The sequence below is a fragment of the Varanus komodoensis genome, unplaced genomic scaffold (genome assembly GCF_004798865.1).
Source record: "Varanus komodoensis strain SLA01 unplaced genomic scaffold, ASM479886v1 scaffold7_3, whole genome shotgun sequence".
Classification (NCBI taxonomy): domain Eukaryota; kingdom Metazoa; phylum Chordata; class Lepidosauria; order Squamata; family Varanidae; genus Varanus; species Varanus komodoensis.
The window spans coordinates 17,747,826-17,770,938 of record NW_025336480.1 but is presented as its reverse complement, the minus strand read 5'-3'; the positions used below and the strand labels follow the sequence as shown (position 1 = coordinate 17,770,938).

The 23,113-nt window shown below is 42.9% G+C and overlaps 1 protein-coding gene across 4 annotated transcripts in view; it reads left to right on the top strand.

Annotated features, from left to right (window-relative positions):
• TNIP1 (TNFAIP3 interacting protein 1) overlaps window positions 1-23,113 on the top strand; it is a 64,192-nt gene that overhangs the window by 16,444 nt on the left and 24,635 nt on the right. For all 4 annotated transcript variants that reach the window (XM_044454439.1, XM_044454440.1, XM_044454437.1 and 1 more), the window contains exons 2-5: window positions 12,591-12,761; window positions 13,539-13,661; window positions 21,017-21,105; window positions 22,474-22,545. In XM_044454439.1, coding sequence (XP_044310374.1) covers window positions 12,629-12,761; window positions 13,539-13,661; window positions 21,017-21,105; window positions 22,474-22,545 — 417 coding nt within the window. In that variant the 5' untranslated portion in view covers window positions 12,591-12,628. The remainder of the gene's footprint in view (window positions 1-12,590; window positions 12,762-13,538; window positions 13,662-21,016; window positions 21,106-22,473; window positions 22,546-23,113) is intronic.

The following is a 23,113-nucleotide window of genomic DNA, read 5'->3' as shown; positions in this document are numbered from 1 at the left end:
TTGAGCCCTTTGTAGGAAAAAGGCAGGATATAAATCGGGGGGGGGGGGGATCTCCCTATCCCTTTTTCCAGGCCATGCATCACTTCCTACATTTTGTACATGACAACATTGTGCAATCTTTTGGCATGGTAGAGGAAGATAGGATGGGAAGATCTTTCCATATGGAGATCACTTCTGTTCTATAGCACATAGTGAACAAGTTCTACTAGAGTGCAAAAACAAGAAACTCTATTACATGTCCTTGAGTATCACCTACTGGCCCATTCTCTACCATCTAGCCATTTGCTTAGATAAAGATAAAGTTCAGGACTGTCAGAGTTGGGATTTAGCAATAGCAGAATGTCAAGCAAGAATGTTGTGTAGCAGAAAAGCACCCAGAAATCCAAGTCACAGCCCTGAGTCTGATCTCTACTTTGGCGGTCTAATGAAAGCATCTGGCTCCTTGGTTGATGCATGAGTAATGCAAAGATCATGGTAGTTTCTTGGGTGCCATTAAGGTCAGGGTAATTCTGCTTCTCTCTTTCCATATTCCAAAGGCCCTTTGGATTGGCTAGTTTAGGATGGAACGAATAAGGAAGTCAAATAGATTAGTTATGCTTAGAGCTTTTGGTGACTAAACTTATATGAATGCAGCAACAAATGTTACAACATTCCTTTGTAGTTTAAAATACGTAGGAACTGATGTTCCACTAGACATTGGTTCATTTGGTGAAGATAAAAGGAGCCCTGCCAGATTAGACCAGTAGCTTATCTAATGCAGCATTCTGTTCTCACATTCATCCAACTAGATGCCTGATTGGAAGGCCACAAACAGGATGTGAGCGCAATAGCTTCCTCTTGCTCAGCTTCCTCAGCACCTTCACAGAAATCCCTGGCACCCATGAGAGCCACACTGGGGATTACAGCTCTAAAACAATGGGTTGCTCTTCCCCCATTCTTAGTACTGTTATGCTTATGATTGTTATTATTTCCCACCCTTTTTCCTCTTGTAAGAATCCCAAGGCAGCTTAAATAATCCCTGTACACTTCATGGTATCCTGTGAGGTAGTTAGGCTGAGAGTCTGTGATTGGCCCGAAATCGTCAGTGAGCCAGCAGCCAAGTGGGGACTAGAACCAAGATCCCCCACCTCAGTCCAGCATTCTAACCACTACACCACACTGGCTCCATTCACTCTTTTACTGTTCAACTAACCCCCATTCTCCCAGCCTTACTTTCTATGTGAACAGGATGGATGTGTGAACTCTGGTCCCTTCAGAGTTTAGCACTAAAGAAAGATCTCTATTTAGACAGGACTGAAACAGGAAAGCACTATTTTCTACAGCTGTTTGTACCACGTAGTAGTTTATCCTGATGCCTTGAAGAAATTAATGCATGTGATTATCTTTGCTGTCCTGTCCACTCATCCTGCTCCAGACAGATTAATTTGGATAATGCCTGGTAAACAAGAGAAATGATTCTTTAAATGTGTTGGCCAAGGTGCATGTGCTAGTCCCAGGCATGGTCCCCTTGGAGCCACATAGAACAGCATTGATAGAATGTTCTTGTGTCTGTGCTGTGCTTCCCATAGACTTTAGTTTCACTTAACTCCAGTTAATTCTTTGCCCTCTTTCTCCCTTCTATTGCCTTTTCCTTGATTGGTTATGTCAAGTTTTCCATTTCGGCATGAATGAGCGTCTCCTACTATTGGGGGGGCTGGCATTTATGCTCTGAGATAGATACAGTGAAAGCACACACACGGGGGGTGGGGGGAGAACTATATTAGCTTCTCGTCAGCTGCGCACATTCTACAGAAATAGATGCTTTACTCATATGTCACCTGGTATTTAATCACCTCTGTGTCAGCACTTCTGTATGCTTTCTGCTTCATTGTCAGCTGGACCTGAATTTGCCAGCTTGTCCTTGATTGGCTGTCACAGCCAGTGCTGTGTGGAGCCGGAACACTGAAATAAATCTGTCCTGTGTCAAGGTTAGAAACAAAGAGACTGAATGATTCTTCCTGTGCCATTAGTTGTCATCATCCTTTCCAAATTCAAATACCAAATTCAAAGGCTCCCTGAATGTAGAAGGCTTTTGCGTGGCTCACCAGGTGTCAGTGACTGCAATAATACAAGCAAAGTACAGAACATAAAGAGGAGTTTAACTTGCAGCACTGCCTATCACCTCTGAATAGTCCAAACACTGGAAGAACTCTGCTGAATTACACCAGGTCCTTAGGAAGGTATTCAGGCTGACAATTTATCATGCAATCTGTTCCCTGTGTAAAGTGGAGGTACAGTCCAGGGCGTGATGACTAGATGTCTTCAGATGTTTTGGAGTATAATTCCCATCATCCTCAGTCAGGATGGCTAATGGCCAGGTTTATGGGAGTTTTACTTCAGAACACCTGGTATGCACCAGGTTGGTATGCACCACACTTGGTAGAGTGTGCACAGGCTCTGGTGTTCTACTTCCCCAGTGCCTGTTAGTTTCCACCTAGTAAGGCCATGTGGATGCAAGCTTACACTTCCAGTATAGAAGCCCAGATTTTACTGTGGTTAGTCAAGGTATTCCAAGTGCATGCCAAGGCACCTGTACAGGCAGCCACCTAGACGTCGTGCTAATCGCTTAACTAGCACCTTCAGAATTCTATTGCAAGACACGCCTCATATTTGCTTTGCACACATACATTTAATTATTGATGTCTGTGGGAGAGTAAATGTTTGGAGAGTAGGGGGGAGAAAAAGAAAATGAACCAACGCACTGAATTTTCTCCTTTTGGTATTCTAAAGATGAGTACCAGGAAAGTGGGGAAGGAAAGTGAAACAAGAGTTACGAGACTGTTTTGGAAGCACCTTTGCTGTATGTCCGCACCAGCACTTCTTGCTTTTGAATTTTTCTTCTTTTGTGTTGCATTGCAATAGTAAAAACATGCATTTCCATGAGTCTAAAAACTGAACACTGCATCAAAACACTGTGGTGTTGTTAAATTGTCCTAACATGGTGCCCATTGCTGTCCTTCAGACACCTCTCTGTCAGGCTTCCTGCTTTTTATTTTACTTCTGCAGGACTTAACTGGCAATCTGGCATGCTGCAAAATGAGTTGCTGTCCTCCAGCAATACCTTAATTTGCAATCACAAGCCCAGCTTTATGTTTTGGAATTCCAACCCAATCTGTGCCTTGCATGTAGGGTCTTGGGCAGGTTACTTTTGTTGCAGCATCGCCCTTATGCCTTCTGGGAAATGAATTGTTTGTGATTGTGCTTATGCCACTGTGGCAGCCGATCTATGGCAGCCATTTTGTGAAAGTACCTACAGCCAGGCCCGGTGTTGAGGATTGACATGGATGGCCATGGGGGGTGAAAAGGGCCCATTCATATCCATGAGCCTCCCACCACCACCCTCCAGCACTTGGGACATACCAAGGTCATTCTGCAGGCCCTGCAGCACACTAATCTTAAACTCTTTTTTTGAATGTACATTTTAAGCAGCAATATACATTGGTTTGAGCTGAACCAATCAGAGGCTGTCTTTGTGAAGGTTGCAACCAAGAAAGGCTTAAAGGTGGGATTTAGGTCATTGCTATGACCTCATTGGCCAAGTCACTTCAAAGGCAATGTCCGATTGATTCAGATGCCTGCTATTCAAACGTAAGGTTTTTTCCCCCCCCTTAAATTGCTTGCAGGGGAGGCGTGCTTGGCTGGCAGGCCAGCAGGAAAGAGTGTGTGGGGAGGTGAGAGTGAACAGACTGGTGGGTGGATGGATAGCTGTAACAGGGCCTCAGAATGGTCAGTGGGTGGAGAGTTTCAGCAGCATCTGCAACTGTGGTGGCTGGGCAAGCTTCAGCAGTAGCAGCCGCACTGAGTACAGAGCTCCAGCAGTGGTGGGTGGGCTTTGGTGACAGTGGTGTATCAGCAGGAATGTGCTGTTTGCACACTTGGATCTGAGCCTGGCTTTGCCCACCCTCCTACCCTCCCAAGAATGGAGAGAGTCCCTGTAGCAGAGGGATCTTTCCGTTGCATTTTTTTTTTTTTTTTGCTAGATTTAAGTTGTTCATGATTAAGCCATGCAGAGGTAAGTTTGATGGAACGGACTGCAGAGCTCTGAACAGTAAACAGAATGTGGGGCATTTGAGCTACTGAACCAGGTCTGTGTGGCTTGTGGCATTGCCATGCTAAAAGGCAGCTTAGAATCATCCAGGAAAGTAGGGTTAGAAGGGGCCATGAAGGCCTGTTGCAGGACACCACGTTACACCATCCCACTCACTTGTGAGCCACATACTGTGGGCCAGCTAGATTCTTGCTTTTCACAACCCCAAAGTTGCTCAGTGTCTTTGTGGACTTCCAGACACACATTGGTGAGGTGCAGTTGGCTTGGTGGGGAGCAAAGTTAGAACACCACTGGGGGTCATCCTGGTAACTTGAGTTGGTATCCAGATGGTCTACCGTGCCAGCCACCTGTCCTCCCATAGGTCAGAGAGGTTAATAGTAGGCCTGTCCCTCCTATGACACACCAGAGCAGACATAGGTGGCAAGCCATGTTATGGCAGCCTCCCAGGGGCTTCATGAGCCTCTTTTTGCCATGCCTTTGGGATGGTTGTCAGAATGTGGCAGCCTGGCAGTCAACATCTGCTTGGTAGCTTTCATGTTGTACAGGTCTGGCCAAAGAAGATCCTTTACTAAACTCTGGGTATTACCCAAGGACTGGTCTGGCCTCTTCCTTTTCCGCTGGAGAACAAGTGGCATGTATTTCTGTTTCCTTGTCCTCTCAAGGCTGCAGCGCTACAAATGCAGATCAAAGGTGAGCCTGGGAAACAAGGTGGCCATGTGTTTATTGCACTGAGGACAGTCCTCAGTTTGAAGGGCTCTCCAGATCAATTCTGGTTTAAGGATAAAGACCTATCAAAAGAAGAGCTGGGCCTTGAAGCTGCACCAGAACAGTAGGCTGAGCAAGGGACACACGTTACCTGATTCAGGTCTTCCCTGTTATGGGAAGATGTATTGTACCTCTGCTTAAAGAATAATTATTTCTAAATTTGCATCTATGCATGTAAATTTGCTGCAAAACTGTCTTTTTTACTGTCTTTCCTTGGTGACACATTTTTGGTTGGGGAGTATTGCTTAAGTGCCACCCCCTTCTTTTCCAATTCTTGGAATCCAATTCTTGGCTTCTTTTTTCCCCTATTTTTTTAAAAAAAATCCTTTAGAAGTCTGTTGTATAAAAGATGTGTTTGTTTCCTTCAAGGGAAACTCCCCACTATACTAAATCATGGCAAACAAGCTATTTGGAAAGCAAAGGTAGTAATACTCCCTGAAGTTATTTATCCTGGTGTGTTGTATTTGTCTGGGCTCTTCTAATGCTGAGTGCCCCTCCCCTGCAGTACTCAGTACTAGCCAAATAATTATGCTGGAGGTTTTCCCAGCCTTCAAGAGCAGATTTTAAGAGCGTACAGTGTTTGTGGGGGTGCATGCAGAGGGGAATCTCCCCCCTTCCAGTTTCCATCAAAAGAATGACATCAGTGATTGCAACCTGTTGATAATTCCTTAATAGTTATTTGGTTTTTTTCCTCTCTCTCTCTTAAATGAGCAGGTTGGTCGTACCCTATCTTCTCAAGGGTGTTAGGCTATACTGACGTGTGTTTTTTTCCTATGAAGACAGAAATCTGAATCTATGCATTTGTGGAGGAGTAAAAAGGGGCTTCCAAGACCATGTTGTCATCTTTGGAAGTGATGCAACCTGAAACAGACACAAAGAAATGCCTACCCTTTCCTACAGAATTGACCCTGCAGCAGCTATCCCTGAAACTTCCTCCTTAGGCTGGATTTTATGAAGCAGTCCTGGGACAATATTTCTGCATGTTCCCATGGGAACAAACTTGATTGAAACAACTGGGATTTACAATGAAAACTTGCATTCATTGTTGAAGGATGAGTCACTTCTATAATCAAAGTACAATTAAACAGTGTCCCAGTTTTTATGTGGTACATTAAGAGAAACATGAGATCTGTGAACGTAATTGAAACAGTGAACGCTGAGATGCCGAATATTTATGTCAGGGTTCTCTCAGAGAAGCTGTTTTCAAGCCTTCCTTTGCAGGGGGAGGGGGAATCCCCCACGCTAACCACCAGAGATCTAATTGCAATTCTGGTCATGGATGCTGCCAGATTTCAGCTCTTAGCTGGAAAATCCCCAGCATTCCTGAATCCTGACAGGCATGTTGTGTAAACTGGGAAATGCCTCCAAAGAAGCCACCAAGGTCTTAGCTGCTTTCATTATGGGACAGAGGTCAGAGAATAACGTCTGGGCCTTCTCTGGGCCCTAGTGGTCTGTCCAGTCCATGATATTTCTGTTACTGCCCTTAAGCTGACCTGGAACCTCCTTTAAGGAGTGGTTTAATACTAAAAAAGTGACGTCTTGTGACTGAGAACTCAAAGCTTTGGCATAAGAATAGTCTGGTTGGACCACACCAAAGGCTCTGTGTAGTTTAATATTATTTTGTAACAATGCCCAGTGAACGACGGGCTCAGATGTGGCCTTCAGATGTTGTTGGATGCATGCAGAGGGGAATCTCCCCCCTCCCAGGTTCCATCTTCTGTCACCCATGGCCATGCTGGCTAGGGCTGATGGGAATGGTGGCCCTATGCCCTTGCCCATCCCTGCCATTGAGAGAGCTGGGGGTGACCCAGAACCTCTGCAGTGTATCCCTCAGCACGGGTCTTCAGCGGAACGATCCATTTACTGCATTTTGGCCTGTGCCCTCTGATGAAAGGGGCCCGCCTTCCTCCGAGTGTTGGAGCTGCAGATGGGGTGGGTCCAAGCCATTCTTTGCTGATCCCTGCCCCTCCCCAGTGCCAGGTTTGGGAGGAAGGGTTGGGGGAGAGTTTTCTGGCAGCACTTGCCTGGCAGCTGCTTGGCTGAAGAGCGTCTGCCACACAAGCCCCCCACTTCTCTGCCTGCCCCAGAGCGGTAAAGGGAGGGAATGGTGCTCAGGAGTGGCTGTGGTGGAGCACCTGCCTGGCATGCAGAAGGTCCCCACTTCCCTCTGGGAAGAAATGCCGCTGAAATGCTGGAGAGCCACTGCCAGTGTGGACAGTACTGGGCTAGGTGGTCCAGCTGTCTGGCTCACTAAGGCAGCTTCCTGTGTTCATAAGGCCCTGCACATGCAGAGCACCTCAGCTGGGCAGCAGCAGTGAATATCGAGCTGCTCCCAATAGTCTTTTTCCAGAAGGAAAAGCTGGCTTAGCGCCATGACCATGCAACAGCCAAACCAGCACTGTGCTTCCCTCCACTGTGAAGTGCCTATTCAGAAACCTCCTGTTTTCAGTTCTTCTCCAGTCTGGTGCCTTCCTCCCAGCATTCCTTGCTGGGGAAGACAGAACTTTCACTTTCATTGCTAACTTCCCTCAGGAGACCTTTGGCAAGGGATTTGAGCAAAGGTTTTGGAAGTCCCGACCTCATCATGTCTAGGTGTGATCAGTTTTCTGACACGTTCAAAGAGTTCTAAAAGTTTAGGTGTGGCAGAAATTCTGTTTGTAGGAGACCTGCTAGTTCTTCTCATCAAGGCTTTTCTTCCCTATGTTTCATAATTCTTGCTTTCAGATACTGCTGTCTCCCAACTTAGGCATCCTCAAAAGTTGCTGACTGAACAGCAAGGAACAAATTTTACAGGATTAAGCTTGGCATCTGTAGCCATGAGGGTCAAAACCTTCATATAAGCCTATTTTCACCATCCCAGAGTCCATGGCCTGAATACAGGTAGCCCTACCATTACTGAAAATTTGAAACACAGTTGCTAATAGTGGGCAGCTTGATGGAAATTCTGTTGATATCAGCCTGTAACAGTGAGGTCATAATTGGGTGACTGGGGTACAGAGAAGGGCTTGATTTTCTTGGAAGGTATGTGGAGAGGCTTAAGCAAATCAGTATAATGTCCTAGATCTCTAAAGCAGAGAAGCAGCTTCTGCTTTCCAAATATTTAAACAGTGTTATACTTTCTTGTTTACAAGGATGTTTGATGATTTCTGTATAAGCACATCCTTCTTCTATGATTAGAAGTCCTTTTGGGCCAGCTTCCTGGTAGAACAAAAATACATTAAATTGGACGAAGACAGTATGAGAAACTTACTAAAGGCTGTACCACAGGGCAGTTGCTATTGATTGGCTCACAAGTGCATATATTCCTGGGGGCAGGGATAGGGAACAGTCCAGTTCGAGCTGGTATTTGGTGTAACAAGCCTCCCTCTTGCTCCCATTTATGCCCACGGTGCAGTTGTTTCAACTGTCTGAGCGGGTGGCATGGGGGAAGGAAATTACCAAACCTTTCCTATTGCCTGTCTCCAAACATCTTGTACTATAATGTTTACTTTTTGTGCATAGAGAAGTTCCGCTTTTAACTTACATAGCTAGTAGCTGTGATAGATAGATCTGATTCCTGTTATTAAAAACAGAAGAATTTGTCATTTCATTGGCATGCCTTATTCTATGAGATGATCAGGTTCAGTGAAGAAGCTCTTTGTGTCTCTTCTACTGTTGGTCATTTACACTGAATAGGAAACAACATTTTTCAGCAATTACATATGAGAAAATGAAAGGAGAGACTGTGGATTCTTTGCTAAACTTCTACAAATTCTACCTAGGGTTTACAAAACAGTGCAATGCAGATATTCATGCAGTCATCTTTTATAGCAGTTCTCTCTCTCCTGTTTACATGCTGTAATTATTTCTGTTTCTACATCTAGATTCTGTTTTTCAACCTGGTGCCTAAAACTGAAGGAGATACAGGCACCTTTTATCCCTGCATAAAAGAGGCAACCCATGTTGAAACTTCATTGACACATGTCAGAGTTAGACAACATGACTTAACTGATCTAAAGATATTTGTTACAAGTTACTGCATAGATTATATTTATAATTCTATGCCAGCGTTTTTAAATTGAGGCATGTTCCAGCAAATAAATAGCAATCTGCATGAGGGGGAGAGCATTTTCAGAACCTAGGTATTCCATTTGCTTTGCATCCCTCAGCAGACACCTGAATATACAGTAATAAAGAATAGGTTAAGCCAATGTGTACTAAGCCAGGAGGGGATGCCGTTAGAATTGGCTTGGCAAACACAGGTCAGTGGCTAAAAAGGAGACTACACTAGTAAAGAGGTCAAAACATGAAGGGGGCAATGCTATTCTGTCAAGTGAGGTTCCAAACTCAGCTGGGGTATGCTTTTTCTGTGTTTGTCTTTTCCCATTGGGAGTTAAAGTGCATAAGATCATGTGTGGCCCATGTACAAAGTTAGAGGCAGATGGTGCATGCATCCTGAGGGTTGTGAAATACTGGTTATTCTTAGACGAGGAGAATTAAGAGGTGAGCACATGGGAAAGCAGTATGGTATAGCAAAAGGGAACTATTCTGTCTTGCTAATTTTTTAGTCCACAGCCATGTGCAATGATTGCAAGTTGCCCTAGGAATATTCTTTTACTCAAGGACAGGGCTGTGTGCTCATATGCCAAATCTAGGGCATGGGGAAGCTGTGAAGATTTTTTAAAAGCTCCATATGTCTATGCCTGCAGAATGTTGAAACAGGTCAAGTTGTTTGAGCCCAATAAGCCACTTCAGGGTTATTCTCATGATAATCAGCAAGTGCAAGCAGGAATGTTGTGGATGGGACATTTGGGAAGGCTTTCATTCATTGGGGTTGCCATAATTCAGAAATGACTTGATGACACATAAAAACAGTTTTAATACATGTTTGCATATGAATGACTGTCTTTTGCAGCATCCAGTACTGCTGAGTAAAGTTGGGCTTTATATCACAGTAGTTCTCAGTCGCAGTAGTAACAGAAGCCCATATGTTTTGGTGCTTGTTATGAATCTGCCAGCAAAAGGCAGAATCCTATGAGACATCCCTCTGCATCCAAGATCTACAAGTGGGAGTTATCAGTCCTCTTTCCTGCCTCTGAGCTGGGAAGGGAAGGTGAGGGCTAGTCCCTGTCCACTGAGCTCCTGAACATTTCCCAAATGTGGAGAAGGAAGGGCTCTCCTGGATGTTGCCTTCACTAAGTTAAAAAATGCCCTCAGGAGTGGTGAGGTGGTATATGCAGTTCAGGTCCCTTTAATAAAGTTGTTGGGTGGGGAAGGGGTGAGAATTCTTGAATGTTTCCCTTCCTTAGATTTACCTGTCTGTTCTCATACTGATAATGTATGGATCCATGTGTCTGTTGGCATCAATAACTCTGGTCTGGTTTCAGAAACTCCACTGATCTGCTGTCTCTTTATGACACTTCTGGACAGGCTGAGCTGAATCTAGTTTAGCTGCTATGAACTATGGCTCAACATTCAAAAAAGCCAAGAGCTGTTTCTGCATAATTCAGAAAGAATGTCTGCCCTTGCTCTCGTTCTCTTTAAATGATACCTTCTAACCTAGTTCTGTTCCAAATGGAACAAAGCACTGCATGCCTGGCTCCACCCTCATTAGAATGACAATGGGCATCTTTGTAGGACTGAAGCCATAATGGAACAAGTATGTGTGTTTCGTCATGTGTTTACCAGGATCACTGCATATAGCAGAGGCGGCTTCAGTCTTAGAACACCTGCATGGGTGAAAGCAGTTGAGCCTCACTTTGCACACTTTTCTTCACAGTTCATTTCATTTGAACTGATAGACTTTGGTAAGAGATAAATGTCTATAGTGAAAAGTGCAAGAAGTTAAGAAGGGTGGGCAGCACTTCCTTCCACTGAGATGCATTGCTTTGTCTTAAAAATCCCCTTAGCTTCATATGTGACTGGGGCAGGCAAATGAACAACCAACAACTAGTTTGGTCCTGGGAAAGAAAAGAACAAGAGTGAGATCTGACCAGATAACAGCTTTGCAGAGTGTTGGTGAACTTACTTATTTATTGATGGCTTGGTATGAAAGGACAGCTGCTTGTCTGTACACCTACACAAATCTGCATGTTACCTTTGAAAAGAGAAAATAAAAGTAAATGCAAGGCAAATGGCCTCCACCATTTCAAGATATCTCCTCCTGAATTTTCATGTTGTTTTTCCTATGAGGTTAGACAGTATGTGCTGCTCTTTTATTACAATTACTGTTCCTTTGTCTGTTTCTGACATTAGCAAGCTTTTTTCTTCTCCTGCAAACTACCCCTTAAGTATGAAATTAGCATAATTATCCAGTCCAGCCAATTTCACAATAACTTTGAATTATAAGGGACAGAGCTACTTATTTTACATGAGGCCACAACGATAAAAAAAAAAAACATGCAGACTCACCCCAACAAAATTATAAATTATAGTCACCAATGCTTGAGTGCTTCCGTAGCACTAAGAAGGAAGCCATTACTTTAAGGAAATAACCATACCCATCCTAAACATTGTTGTGCAAAGTAACAGCTGAAGTGACATGCCCCCCACTTATTTTGTATCTCTAGTCTGGAGCAGTCCTTACTAGGTAGAGAGTGACATTTTTCCAGTGGAGACATTAATCACACAGTGGAGGATGTGCTTTGGCACACATGACATTGTCCACCCCATCAGCTGCTTTTCCACTCTAGAATTTCATGGAGCAGCTTTTTTTAGTTTTGCAAGCTTTCAACTTTTCTAGATCCTACACTGTGAGGCACCCATGGCTCTACTCCTGCATTTATTTTGTCTGCATTTTGCCAAGCCCAAACAAGAAGGCATAGAATTGACCAAAGTGTCTCACTTCAAAGCAAAACCAACAATCCTTGATTGCACTTGGAAAGTCTCAGTGGAAGAATTTACACTTCCCAAGTCACGTTATACTTGCAAAGTTTTTTGCCTTTTTTCCTGATTCAAAAGACGGTGAGCCTTTTCTGTGGTACAAACGTAATAAAATATCTAGGGCTCAACATGGCACTTCTTGTGAATCCTATTGACTCTATAAGGTCCAAAAAATTTCATAGAGCTGTGGCAAATCATTGTCCTTAGTTTTGTGTCCCATCCAAGGAGATTGTCCCTGCCCATAAGCATGGTTAAAATTATCAGAAGAAGGTCATGGAGTTCATAACTCCACAGCTTCATCATGGTCTCTTCATTAAAGTTAAGAAATAAAGGACTGTTAATGGCTGCACCCAGTGACAGTAAATCAGCCTTCCCCAATCTCATGGTTTGCAGAGGCATTTGCACAGCAACTCCCAGAATTCCTATCCAGGAGGACCATTGACTGGGAATTCTGGGTGTTGCTGTCCAAACGTGTCCAAAAGGCACAAGGTTGAGGAAGGCTGCTGTAAATGGCCATGGAACCTGTTGGTGAGAGGAACCTGTATCCTCTCACCAAGGCAATTGTATCTGGAAACACCCCTACCCTGAATTTCCAGGTGTTGATGAGCACTATTATGTCCTGGCTATTCTCCAGTGTTCCTAGTCCTCCAGGCAACTCATACTGTCCTTGTCAATGGCCCTGCTGACAGTGTTGGTGAGAGAGTTGTAGTCCAACATGTCTAGGGGTGCTAGGTTGGAGAAGTGGTTCAAGTGGCCTCACGGGCTAGGGATGGTGGACGTTGTATTCCAACATATCTGGGTTGGTGAAAGCTGCTCTGACCTGTTGCAGCAGCCTTAAGATATTTGCTTCTAGAATGTTGATCTTCTACTGTTCCAGGCATGACTACTTGGAAACTGGATAATTAATCTGCAGTGATGGAAGGCAAGGGGCCTTATCGTATCTACGACCCTGGTGGCGGGACACAGGAGGAAGCATCTGCTGCCTTCGAACGGCTGGTGGAGGAAAATACCAGGCTGAACAAGAAGATGCAGGGGATTAAATCATTAGGTAATGGTGTGGATGGGATGGAAACTGAGTGGTACAAATTGTATGCCGTTGTTTCCTTTGGAATTGAGCATGGGACAAGTTGCCAGAAAGCCACCTTTATTTTCATTCTCAGCAGTCAAGTGTAAAACTGAGAGCCAATGTGGTCTGGTGGTTAGAGCGTTGGACTGGAGACCTGGAAGATCCAGGTTCTAGACACCACTCAGCCATGAAGCTCACTAGGTGACTTCGGTTCAGTCAGTCAGTCTTAAGCCAACTGAACCCAAAGGGTTGTTGGTGCAAGGATAAAATTGAGCTATTTTAGTTGCCTTGCATTCCTTACAAAAAAGTGGGGCATAAATGCAATGGAAGAATAGTTTCCATGGGGATAGACCATTTGCCTAGTAGTGGTTCTACATGCAGACATTTTGGGTTACAGTGGAAGATTCATGTTGTAAGAACAAATGTAACTAAATGCTAAATTGTCTCTCCTTAATTACTGGCAATTTGCTTCATTTGTTAGCAATCCTGCCTTTGTTTTTGTCTCACTCCCCTTTTCCATCATTTCCTCTTGCTACTCCTGAGAGCTTCTCTAAATTGAATTAGGCCCTTGGGTTGAAAGAGATTCAATACCCCTGGCATATGCCAGAGTCACTGGAATTTTAACGTAATCCAGTAGGGCTAGGAATGTGAGCTGCTGATAGATTAGATCACTGTGGCTGATGTGGTGCTGGAAAGAGTGGTCAAGTGCAAGTGTGTATACAAGGGAGTGTTAAATCATGCTCTTGCTTGTTTTGCCAGGGGAGCTATTGGAAGAGTCTCAGTTAGAAGCATCCAGATTGCGTCAGAAAGTGGAGGACCTAGTGAAGGACAATGAAATGCTAAGGTCGACCTCATCTCTTGACAAACTTGCTGAAATAGCAGGTACGCGCATAAAAGGACCAATCCCTGAGCATGTTCTGGTGTTCTGACAGACCCAGATGGGTCTATATGCAAGGGTGGGTGATTGGACAACTGGTGGGGGAAAGAGGAATTGGGTTGGGAGGAAGAATAAGTTTCCAGTGGTGCGTTTGGCTTTCTTGTGTGGGCATACCAGGAAGTTTTAAAAATCTATTTCTAAATGCACCCAAACCACTGTGTCATGTGAAGAAGAGTTCACTATAATAGGAAAGCTTATATGAGCTGTCCCAGAGCAAACAAAACTAGATCTAACAGAAGAAAATGTCTAGGTGGCAGCTCTTCTCTACCACTGAAGCACACACACACAGTTTCTGTGATAGAACATGTCAGGTGGCAATGGTAGCTCAGTGGTAATGAGATTTTACTGAGGTGCAATCCCTATCACATCCAGATAAAAGACAATATTTAGGTAGATTGGAGATGATAATACCAACTTTTTTTTTAAAGTCTCCATCCATGAAGGGTTTGTGTTTTGGACCCACAATTACTGCTTCAAGAATACATTTGAAGGCCAAAAACTATCTTCTGACCATCCCTGACTGAAAGTTCATTGAGAACTTCAGTGCCATCTTCTATGTTAGCGCTAATTCTCTTATTACTGGTTTAATTGCCTAGATTTCTTATGACTTTTCATGCAACATTCTCAGTTGCATAGGGCAGACTTCATTTGATGTCCTCCAGATGTTTTGGACTTCGGTGTTCAGCAGCCCCAACCAGCATGGTCTGTTGATAGGAACTTTGAGAGTTTTAGTCCAAAACATCCGGAGGGCACCAGGTTGGAGAAGGCTAGCCTAGGGCTTGCAACTCAAAGACAAGGCAGCTTACATGCTTTTCTTGAGGGAGGATAGTTATGTCCTTTAGTAATCATGTTGAACACAACGATTGTGACAAAGGCTTTTTTGTGCTACATGCACAACAGGATTGCGTCTTAATTTAGATTCTTTCTTAGTTTCATTCCTAATTCATAAAACTTTTAAAAGTTGTGTGTTAAACTGAATTCCTGCATGCAAATAAGCTGCAACAAGATTGTAAAGAGGTTTTTCTTGTCTTATCTAGCTTGACCTTTACTGTAAAAGATTAACAGTAAAATGAAAATGGAACCACAGCTAGTCATTTCTGTGAGCAAAAATCCCTGTCCTTTGGCACTAAGGATTTTAGTCTCTAATTAGGCTCATTTAAGGTTCTAGATTGGATAGTATTCTGTTAGGAATATTAAAATATATCAAAGGCTATAGGAGATTTCACAGGATTATCTTCATGTTGCATTACATCCATAGAACATTTATAATTTGGCAGTTTTGTGACTAGTGCTATGGATGAATTGAGATCAGCAGACTGAATTTGTGGCAAACAGATATGGGGATTTCCTTACATTTAGGTAAATTGTTTGCAAGTATCTGTATTATTGTTCATGTGGCCTTAGCCTGTCATTACAATTGACAAAATCAGTCAGATGGCTGGGCCAAGTTACCCGGGTAAGTTCTCTCATGTATGTATTTTGGTAGACATTTTGAGCTGAGAATGGTACTCACAATGTGGAGATGTTCCCCATCTGAAGGATAACTCTGTGGATCAGGGCAGTATCCAACACTGCTGCTGCACTGACACCAAACTGTTTGCTGCCCTGACAGTTTTACCTAGAAAACCTCCTCACTCAAGGACTGGTATTGCAGTAGATGTAGCTTATGCCTGGGTTATGTCAGTGGAGTATAAAGCACGACAACCCTGGCTGTTGCCCTGAGTTGGGTGGCTTAAAAATTTTGGCCAAATGAAATCCTCAAGCATTTCTAGTCCTGTGCTATAAGGCTTTGTCAAAATATCCTGATGAAGTATGCGGGCAGGGGAGTAATTGGGTTCTGGGTAAGCCTGGAATTGCTATTAGATTTCTCAATGAGGAGATCTGTAATAACTGACAATTTTTCCCCTAAAACTAAACTTACGCATCATTATTGATATTTCTCTTCATTGTATACCAGTAGGATTCTTTTGGGTATCTTTTATGAAGCAGTCCCAGTTCACACAGAAAAATGATGATGCCTTGTGAGCTGACTGTGGACCTTGGAACAGGTTCTTTCACTGCCTTCCCCAATATGGTGCTTTCTGGTTAAGTTGGACTATAACTCCTATCATCTGCAGTCATTGTCAGTGGACGTATAGTGAAACATGATAGATAGTTAAAAAGGCTTAAGTGCCAAAACAGAAGTTGCACATGCCAGAGATAGCTGCAGAGGGGCACCGTCTGTACACGTTTCCATGCAAGTGCTAGAAGCTCCCAAGCCAAAACAGGAGAGTTGGAGTGCCTGGCTTTAAAGGAGAACTTAGACAGACTGGTCAGTTCAGAATCCTGGTGGAATGGAGCGAACCAGGTGGATACAGGCATCTCTGGATACAGATTCTATAGCAAAGACAGGGGCAGACCTTCTGTAGGAGGTGTTGTTCTGTATGTCAAAGAGGACACAGTATCAAGTGAACTAGAAACCCTTAAAAAGGCAGATTCCTCCACAGAAGCATTCAGGGTGATAATACCTAACTTCACAACTAATGAAACAATGTTCTGAGAGTAGAAATGCCTTAAACAAACAAACAAATTTAGCGCTGTGGTCCCACAGGCTCGAATGCTTAAGGGTGATCATGAGATGGAAAATGAAATCTGGGATGCCTCCAAATGAGGAAGTGATGTAATAATGGGTGACTTCAGTTATCCCCACATTGAGTAGATTAATGTATGTGCCAGTCATGACAAAGAAGTTAAATTTCTCATTACCCTATATGGCTATGCCCTAGAACAATTGATCTTGCAACCTATCAGATTGTAGGTGGCAACCAATTCTACGTGGTATCACCCAGTATCTAGTATGAGATGTGTGTGTTGCTGACACACTTGAAAACAGTGACCACAATGCTATCAGTTTTAATATATATTTAAGTGGAAAATTGCCAAGAAAGTCCAGCAAAGTCACATTTAACTTCAAAAAGAGGAAACTTCTCTAAAATGAGGGAACTCGTAAAAAGGAAGTTGAAAGGGGGAGTTGAGAGGGCTAGATCCCTTCAAAATGCTTGGAGATTACTCAACATGACAATCAGATGCTCAGCTTAGAATGTACACCACTGCTTAGGAAAGGTAGCGTCAAGTCCAGAAGTTCATCGGCATGATTAATGAGCAGTGTCAAGGACGCTAAATGGAAATTTTACCAAAATGAAGCAAACAAAAAGGAGCACCAGCTTGCATGAGGAAAGCACAAGCACAGAATGAAAGATATTATCAATACGCGCCTCAAAATGCTTTTTCATAAGAGAGAGGCTCACAATGAAAAATTCCTTCAAGGTATCTGAAGTAGGAAACCAGCTAGGAAGGTAGTTGGTGCAGAGGATGAAAATGGAATTAAAAGAAATGCTGAAGGAGATAAGAAGTTTGTGAAGAAGCTGAATGAATTCTTTTAATTGGTTTAAAAGGTTAAGGAGAAGTTTAAGAAGTTATCGGATAGATTCCTGTACCTGAAACGATGTTTTCAGGAAGAGGAACTAAGGCAGATAATAGTGAGAACAGAGGGAGTTCTTGACCTTATTGACAAATTGAAAGCTAATAAGTCCCTGGGCTCATATGATACCTATTCTAGGGTTTTTAAAAAACTTAAATTGCTGAGTTCTAACAAAAATCTGTAACATATCCATACCAGAACATTGGAGAATGGCCAGTGTAACACTGATTTTTTAAAAAAGGGATCCAGGGTGGCATCTACTGCTTAGTACACATGTTGAGGATAAATTGGTGGAAAGCATTATTAAAGGTAAAATTAGTAAAGGTTATAGAAGAACAAGTTCTGCTGAAAAAGAACTGGCATGTCTTAAAAGTAAGCTTTTTCTCAGTAAGCTTTTTGAGATCTTTGAGAAGTGTCAACATATGGGCAGGGGTGATCTGGTAGACCTTATTTACTTGGACTTCCAAACAGCTTTTAAACAAAGTCTGCTAATAAAGATCTCAGGGCAAATTTAGCAATCACAGAGTAAGAGTAGATAGAGGTTTTCTTAAGGATCGGTAATGGATTATAGAATAGAAAGCAGAAGTCAATGGTAAATTCTGCTAATAGAAGGATTTAACAGTGAGGTCCCACAGGATCTGTATTGGACCAACATTTTTCAACTTTCTCATAAATGGTCTGGAATTAGGAATGAGCAGTGAAGTGGGCCAGTTTGCTGACAACAGAAAATCACTGAGGTGGTTAAAACAAATATGGGATTGTGAGGTACTCCAGAAGGATCTTCCAGACCGAGAGAGTGGCCATTAAAATGGCAAAAGTGGTACTTAACCAGGAATACAGTGCTGGGGTTGTGGTGGACAGCTTATTATTATTATTATTATTAGAACATTTCTATGCCGCCCCTTGCCGAAGCCTCGGGGCGGCTTACAACACAATAAAATACAATACAATACAAAAATAACAATATAAAATTAAAATTAATAATATAAAATAAATAAGAAATATAAACGATATAAAAGAAGTTATAAAAGAAAAGAAGTCGCCCTGGCCAGATAAATAAGTAAATATTGTTAACAATTAAAATGACGTTTAAATAAAAAGGTCTTCACCTGGCACCAAAAAACAAATGACGGCACCAGGCGGACCTCTCCGGGGAGCATATTCCATAGATTGGGCACCACCGCAGAGAAAGCCCTCCTCCGAGTACCTACCCTCCTGATTTCTTTCATGGAGGGTTCCCGGAGAAGGGCCTTAATGAAAATGAAAATGGTGACTCAGTGTGCTACTGCTGTGAAAAGGGTAACTCCATGTTAGGGAAAATCAAGGGAGGACTTGAAAATAAAGCTGCCAAAATCATGTTATCTTCAGATAGATCTGTGGTATGGCTACACTAAAAGTATTGTGTGCAGTTCTGGAACAGCACCTGAAAAGGTTATTGTAGAGCTAGAAAAAGTGCAGTAAATGTCAGAGATCAAAGGGCTAGAGTAACTCCCTTGTGAGGAGAAGTTACTGTTCATGCAATTAGCTCAGAAAAAACGGCAACAAAAAGGAGACATGATAGAGATGTACAAAATTATGCATGATTTGGAGAGAATGGATTGGAAGACATTCGTTTCTTACTTTCATAATGCTAGAATTAAGGGTATTCCCATTACACTGATTGGTAGGAAAGCAGCCCATAAGTTAAGTTATGGAATTCACTTCTACAACAGGTAGTGATGGCTGGCTTGAAGAGAGGATTAGGGAAATCCATGGATTCCTGCTAGCTCAGTGCTGCCTCCAAGATCAGAGGCAGCATGCTCTGTGCACCAGTTGCTGGAGAGCATGGGCAGGTGGGTGTGGTGGATTTTCTGTGGACAAATGGTTGGCCACTGTGTGAAGAGAACGCTGGACTTAGATGGACCTTGGTCTGATCCAACCAAGGGCTATTCTTAGTCCTTGTTCTTCCCTTCTACTTCTTTGGCTTGTGTTAACTGGACCTTGCATGTAAGCTGTTGTGTGGGCAATATGGTTGAAAAGTAGGTTGTGTGAAGGTATAAACAGTTGGATCGCTAACTCTTTCTACAGATGAGAACTTGAGAGTCATTTTGCCAGTGCGTTCTCACTTTTAAGCGGCTGTTGCTCTCATTGTGAAAACGTGAAATCAGTTGAACACCAATTATAGGATTGGAAAGCATTTTGCTTTTGCAAAACACATTTGCACAAACACGCACACACATTCCCCTTTCCTATTTTTGAAAATGTCTACTTCTTTGGAGACTATATGCTTTAAGAGGCACCATCACTTAGCTGGTAAAGTACCTTTGTTGCATGCAAAAAAAGCCAGTGTAATCCCTGGCATCTCCTGTTCAAGGATTAGGTGACAGGAAAGGGCTCTCTCTGCTGGAGAGCCTGCAGAACTGCTGCCACTGAGAGTATACTGGATCAGGCTCAATGGACAAATAGTCCAACCTGGGAGACCCAGGGTGTTGAAGCTGTTTGGCTCAAGGGCTGAAGGCAAAAGGAGATGGGGCCAAAATACCAAAAATAATGGCCTACTTTAGCTGGAAACTTACTGTTAATTAAGCCTTAAGAGAGGCATCTCAGTCTTTCAGAAGTGACAAAACTATGCAAATACTGGGAAACCACCAAATGATCAGCTGCCAGGGGAAAAGGTCGTGGCCATCAATGGGCCAGATTTGTCCTCCAGGCAGGTTGGATATGGCCTGTGGGCCTTCTGCACCCCTTGGCTAGACAGCTGCTTTCACAGTTCTCGTCTTCAGTGCGGGAGGACATACCTTCTGAGACTCATAAAGGGAAGGGGCAGTGGAGTGAACAGCACAGTTGTCCTGTCCTCACTGCACACTCAGCAAAAGCCTTCACCAGCGCAAGGGGAAGTATTCCAGTCATGATCTGGGCCTACTGGGATCCCAAGCAAGTTGGGCCTGCATCAGGCAGTCATCATAGTCCTGTCAAAGGCCACAAATTGGCAGCTGCTTCCTTTATTGCTTGTACTACCATTTTGATTTTCTGCCTCAGGCACCAAAACGCCAACCCTTTTTGGGAAGGGGCGTAGTACAATGGGGACATGGTGGGATTGTTGCATGCAGACTAAAATGTAGTTGGGACATGTTTGAAAGATCCATGTGTAAAAAGCTCTGAGAGCAGCCTTCGTGACCCTTACAGATGGGACCGTGATTTTATTGTGACGTGGGGTAAATGTTTAATGTGTTTTAAAAGTTAAATAGAAATATGGCAGGTACCCTCACCCACCCCTTTGAGAGCTAAATGTGCTGTAAATGGAAAAGCTGAGGGGTGATTTTGATCTTTCAATATTGCAGTGTACTGAGCCCAGGAGGAAAGGGGGAAATTCCAGCTGACACTTGATCAAAGGCCTTAATACACATTTGCATTGCACACCAAACACTGCCTGAATCATGTCCGTAGAGACCAGTCACTGATTACTACATGTGGAAGACAGAGTTTGACATCCGGAGGTCTCCTGTGTATGTCTGTGCTTTTTTTTTTTAAGTCTCTGTGCATTCATATTCTCTGGAACTGGCTAAAATAAGAAGGGGAAAAGGCAAGTGTTATGAATTTAGATACTTTAACATATTTCCATTGCTTGTATTTACAATTAATTTGTCTCAATTATACTGGAAGGGCCCAGTTAAATTCAAATTGCTGATACAAGGTTGGGTTTCCTATTTAAAAAAATCCCCAGAATCTATTTCCCATTAATGCAGGAGATGAATTTCCCAACTATCTTACCCTCCCCTCCCCCACACACTCTTCTCAGTTCTTCATCGTTTCACTGCAAAGTCAGATCTCTAAGGTGAGAATTGTTCTCACCATTTACAGGAGCAGTCCCAGATCTTTGTTCTTCCCCAGAGGGTTCAGGTGACAACCAGAAGGAGCTGGAAAAAGCCACCCGGAAGCCATCCTCCACAGTAAGAAACCATTCTTGATTATTATAAGAGTGCAGGCTTTGTAAGTGTTCGTGGGAATAAGGGCTGTTAAAGTTAATGGCATACTTCTGAGTAAGTAGGGCGCATAAAATCAGGCTGTGAAAATGCTAAATCTTAAAAGAGAGATCCAAAAGGAACAACCAAATAGCACCAAACAAAACCTTTTTCTTCCATTGAAGTTTTATGTTTTTAAGAGTATCTACACTTGGAAGAAAGTTACTTGGGCTATAGAATTGCTATGGATTAGTATGGGACTTTTAAGAACCATCTGCTTTGCAATCTTACTCCTCCTCCCTTCAGTTCTGAGAGGTGGACTATTTTATAATTTACATTTTACTGATGCAGAACTGGGGCTTAAAGAGTGATCTCTCCTAAGCCGGCCATTGATGTTCATTCATATCTAAGGCTAGAACTTCTCATCATCCAAGTGTTGGATGTTCTAGGAATCTGAAAGGTTGTCTCTAAATTGCCTAGAACTTAGGGATGTCATATGGCAAAAAGGAATGTCTCTTATCCTAGCCTTTTGTACTTTTGGTAATAAACTGGTGCTGAACTTTGTATATTATCTGAGAGTATTATAACTACATCTCATGCTGTAGCATGAAAAACCTAATTGTTATTAGGCAGAGCCTGACATTTATTCCTCGTGCATGGTGATTAAAATGTTACCTCTGCTCTTTTTTTAGATCAGAAAAATATGCAACATTTAAAAAAATGCAGTTCAGTCCAATGAATTTTATGGTTGCTCATTCCCCCTTTGACTGAACTCAATGCCCCAGACTTAACTAGACTGGAGTAAAGCCTTCCATATAGCCTGAAGTGCCTGATCCTGCCTAATCTTGGAAGCTAAGCAGGATTGGGTGGAATCTGGATGGGTGGCTTAATGTTGCGAACCACCCATAGAGCTTTGGCTACAGGTGGTATAGAAATGTAATGAGTAAAAGTAATAATAATGCCGCTGAGAAAGATGAGAAAGCTATCAGCATGTTTAGGGGAACCCCAAGGCTTGCAAAAGCATTGCAAGAGTCTTTTAACGCTCCACCAGTAGCTCACTGTGCTTAACCTCTTGGAGTCACAGAATATGGACTCTCAATTGGAAAAGAACAGTGGAAAATGTGGGAGGGATTGAGAGAGGGAATATGTCTGCTTAACTCACTTAATGTTTATAATATACTGGAAGGATGTTACCTACATCCAAGCAATGGGATCACTAGCTTTAATAGTCATAAAACACTTCAGTTACACAGGTTAACACATTAGCCTCCACTTTTTGTCACTGTGGGAGACACTGTATAATTTAGAATATTTTGCTCTAAATATCTGTTGTTGTTTTTTTTGCTTTAAAATCAGGGGTCTTCATCCGAGTTTGAAATTGTTGGTGCTGAAGAGAAGAAATTATCACAAGAAAGCAGCAGAAAATCTGTAAGTTAATCTAAAAAGCAAGCTAAGATTCAAATGTAAAAGAAGAAAAAGTTGATTGTGTGCTCCTTCTGGACAATGGCCAGAACCACAGTTGTGTGTGACGTTTTATGTGGTGGCTTTTTCATGATCTCCATGTACAGTAGTTCAGATGGGAATGGGGGCAGGTACGTCCAGAGGAAGCCCAGTCAGCAGGTTTTATTTATTGGTGGTTATTTATTTATATTATACCATGTAGCACTGAGGAACATGTAATCATCCATCATCTGCTTGTTTTTACCTCAAGGCTGTGGCGGTTCTGGTGGTGATGCATAGCCTAGGGCCAAAAATCTTGAGGGGGAAGCCTCCTTTTCTCTGGAGGTTGCTGCTCAGATCTGAACTTCCACCCCCACTGCTTTTTGTTTATTAGAGGAAAAATGTGCAAGAGTAAACAGAGCTTTTTCTCCATGGAGCAAAAAAACTGCTGGGGGGTGGGGTGGATTGGGCAATTTTGATGGAGGCAGGTGGGCTGAGCCCATAAAGTGGGGAAAGAAAGATGCGTCCATGTTACGTGTTACCTCCTTCCGTGATC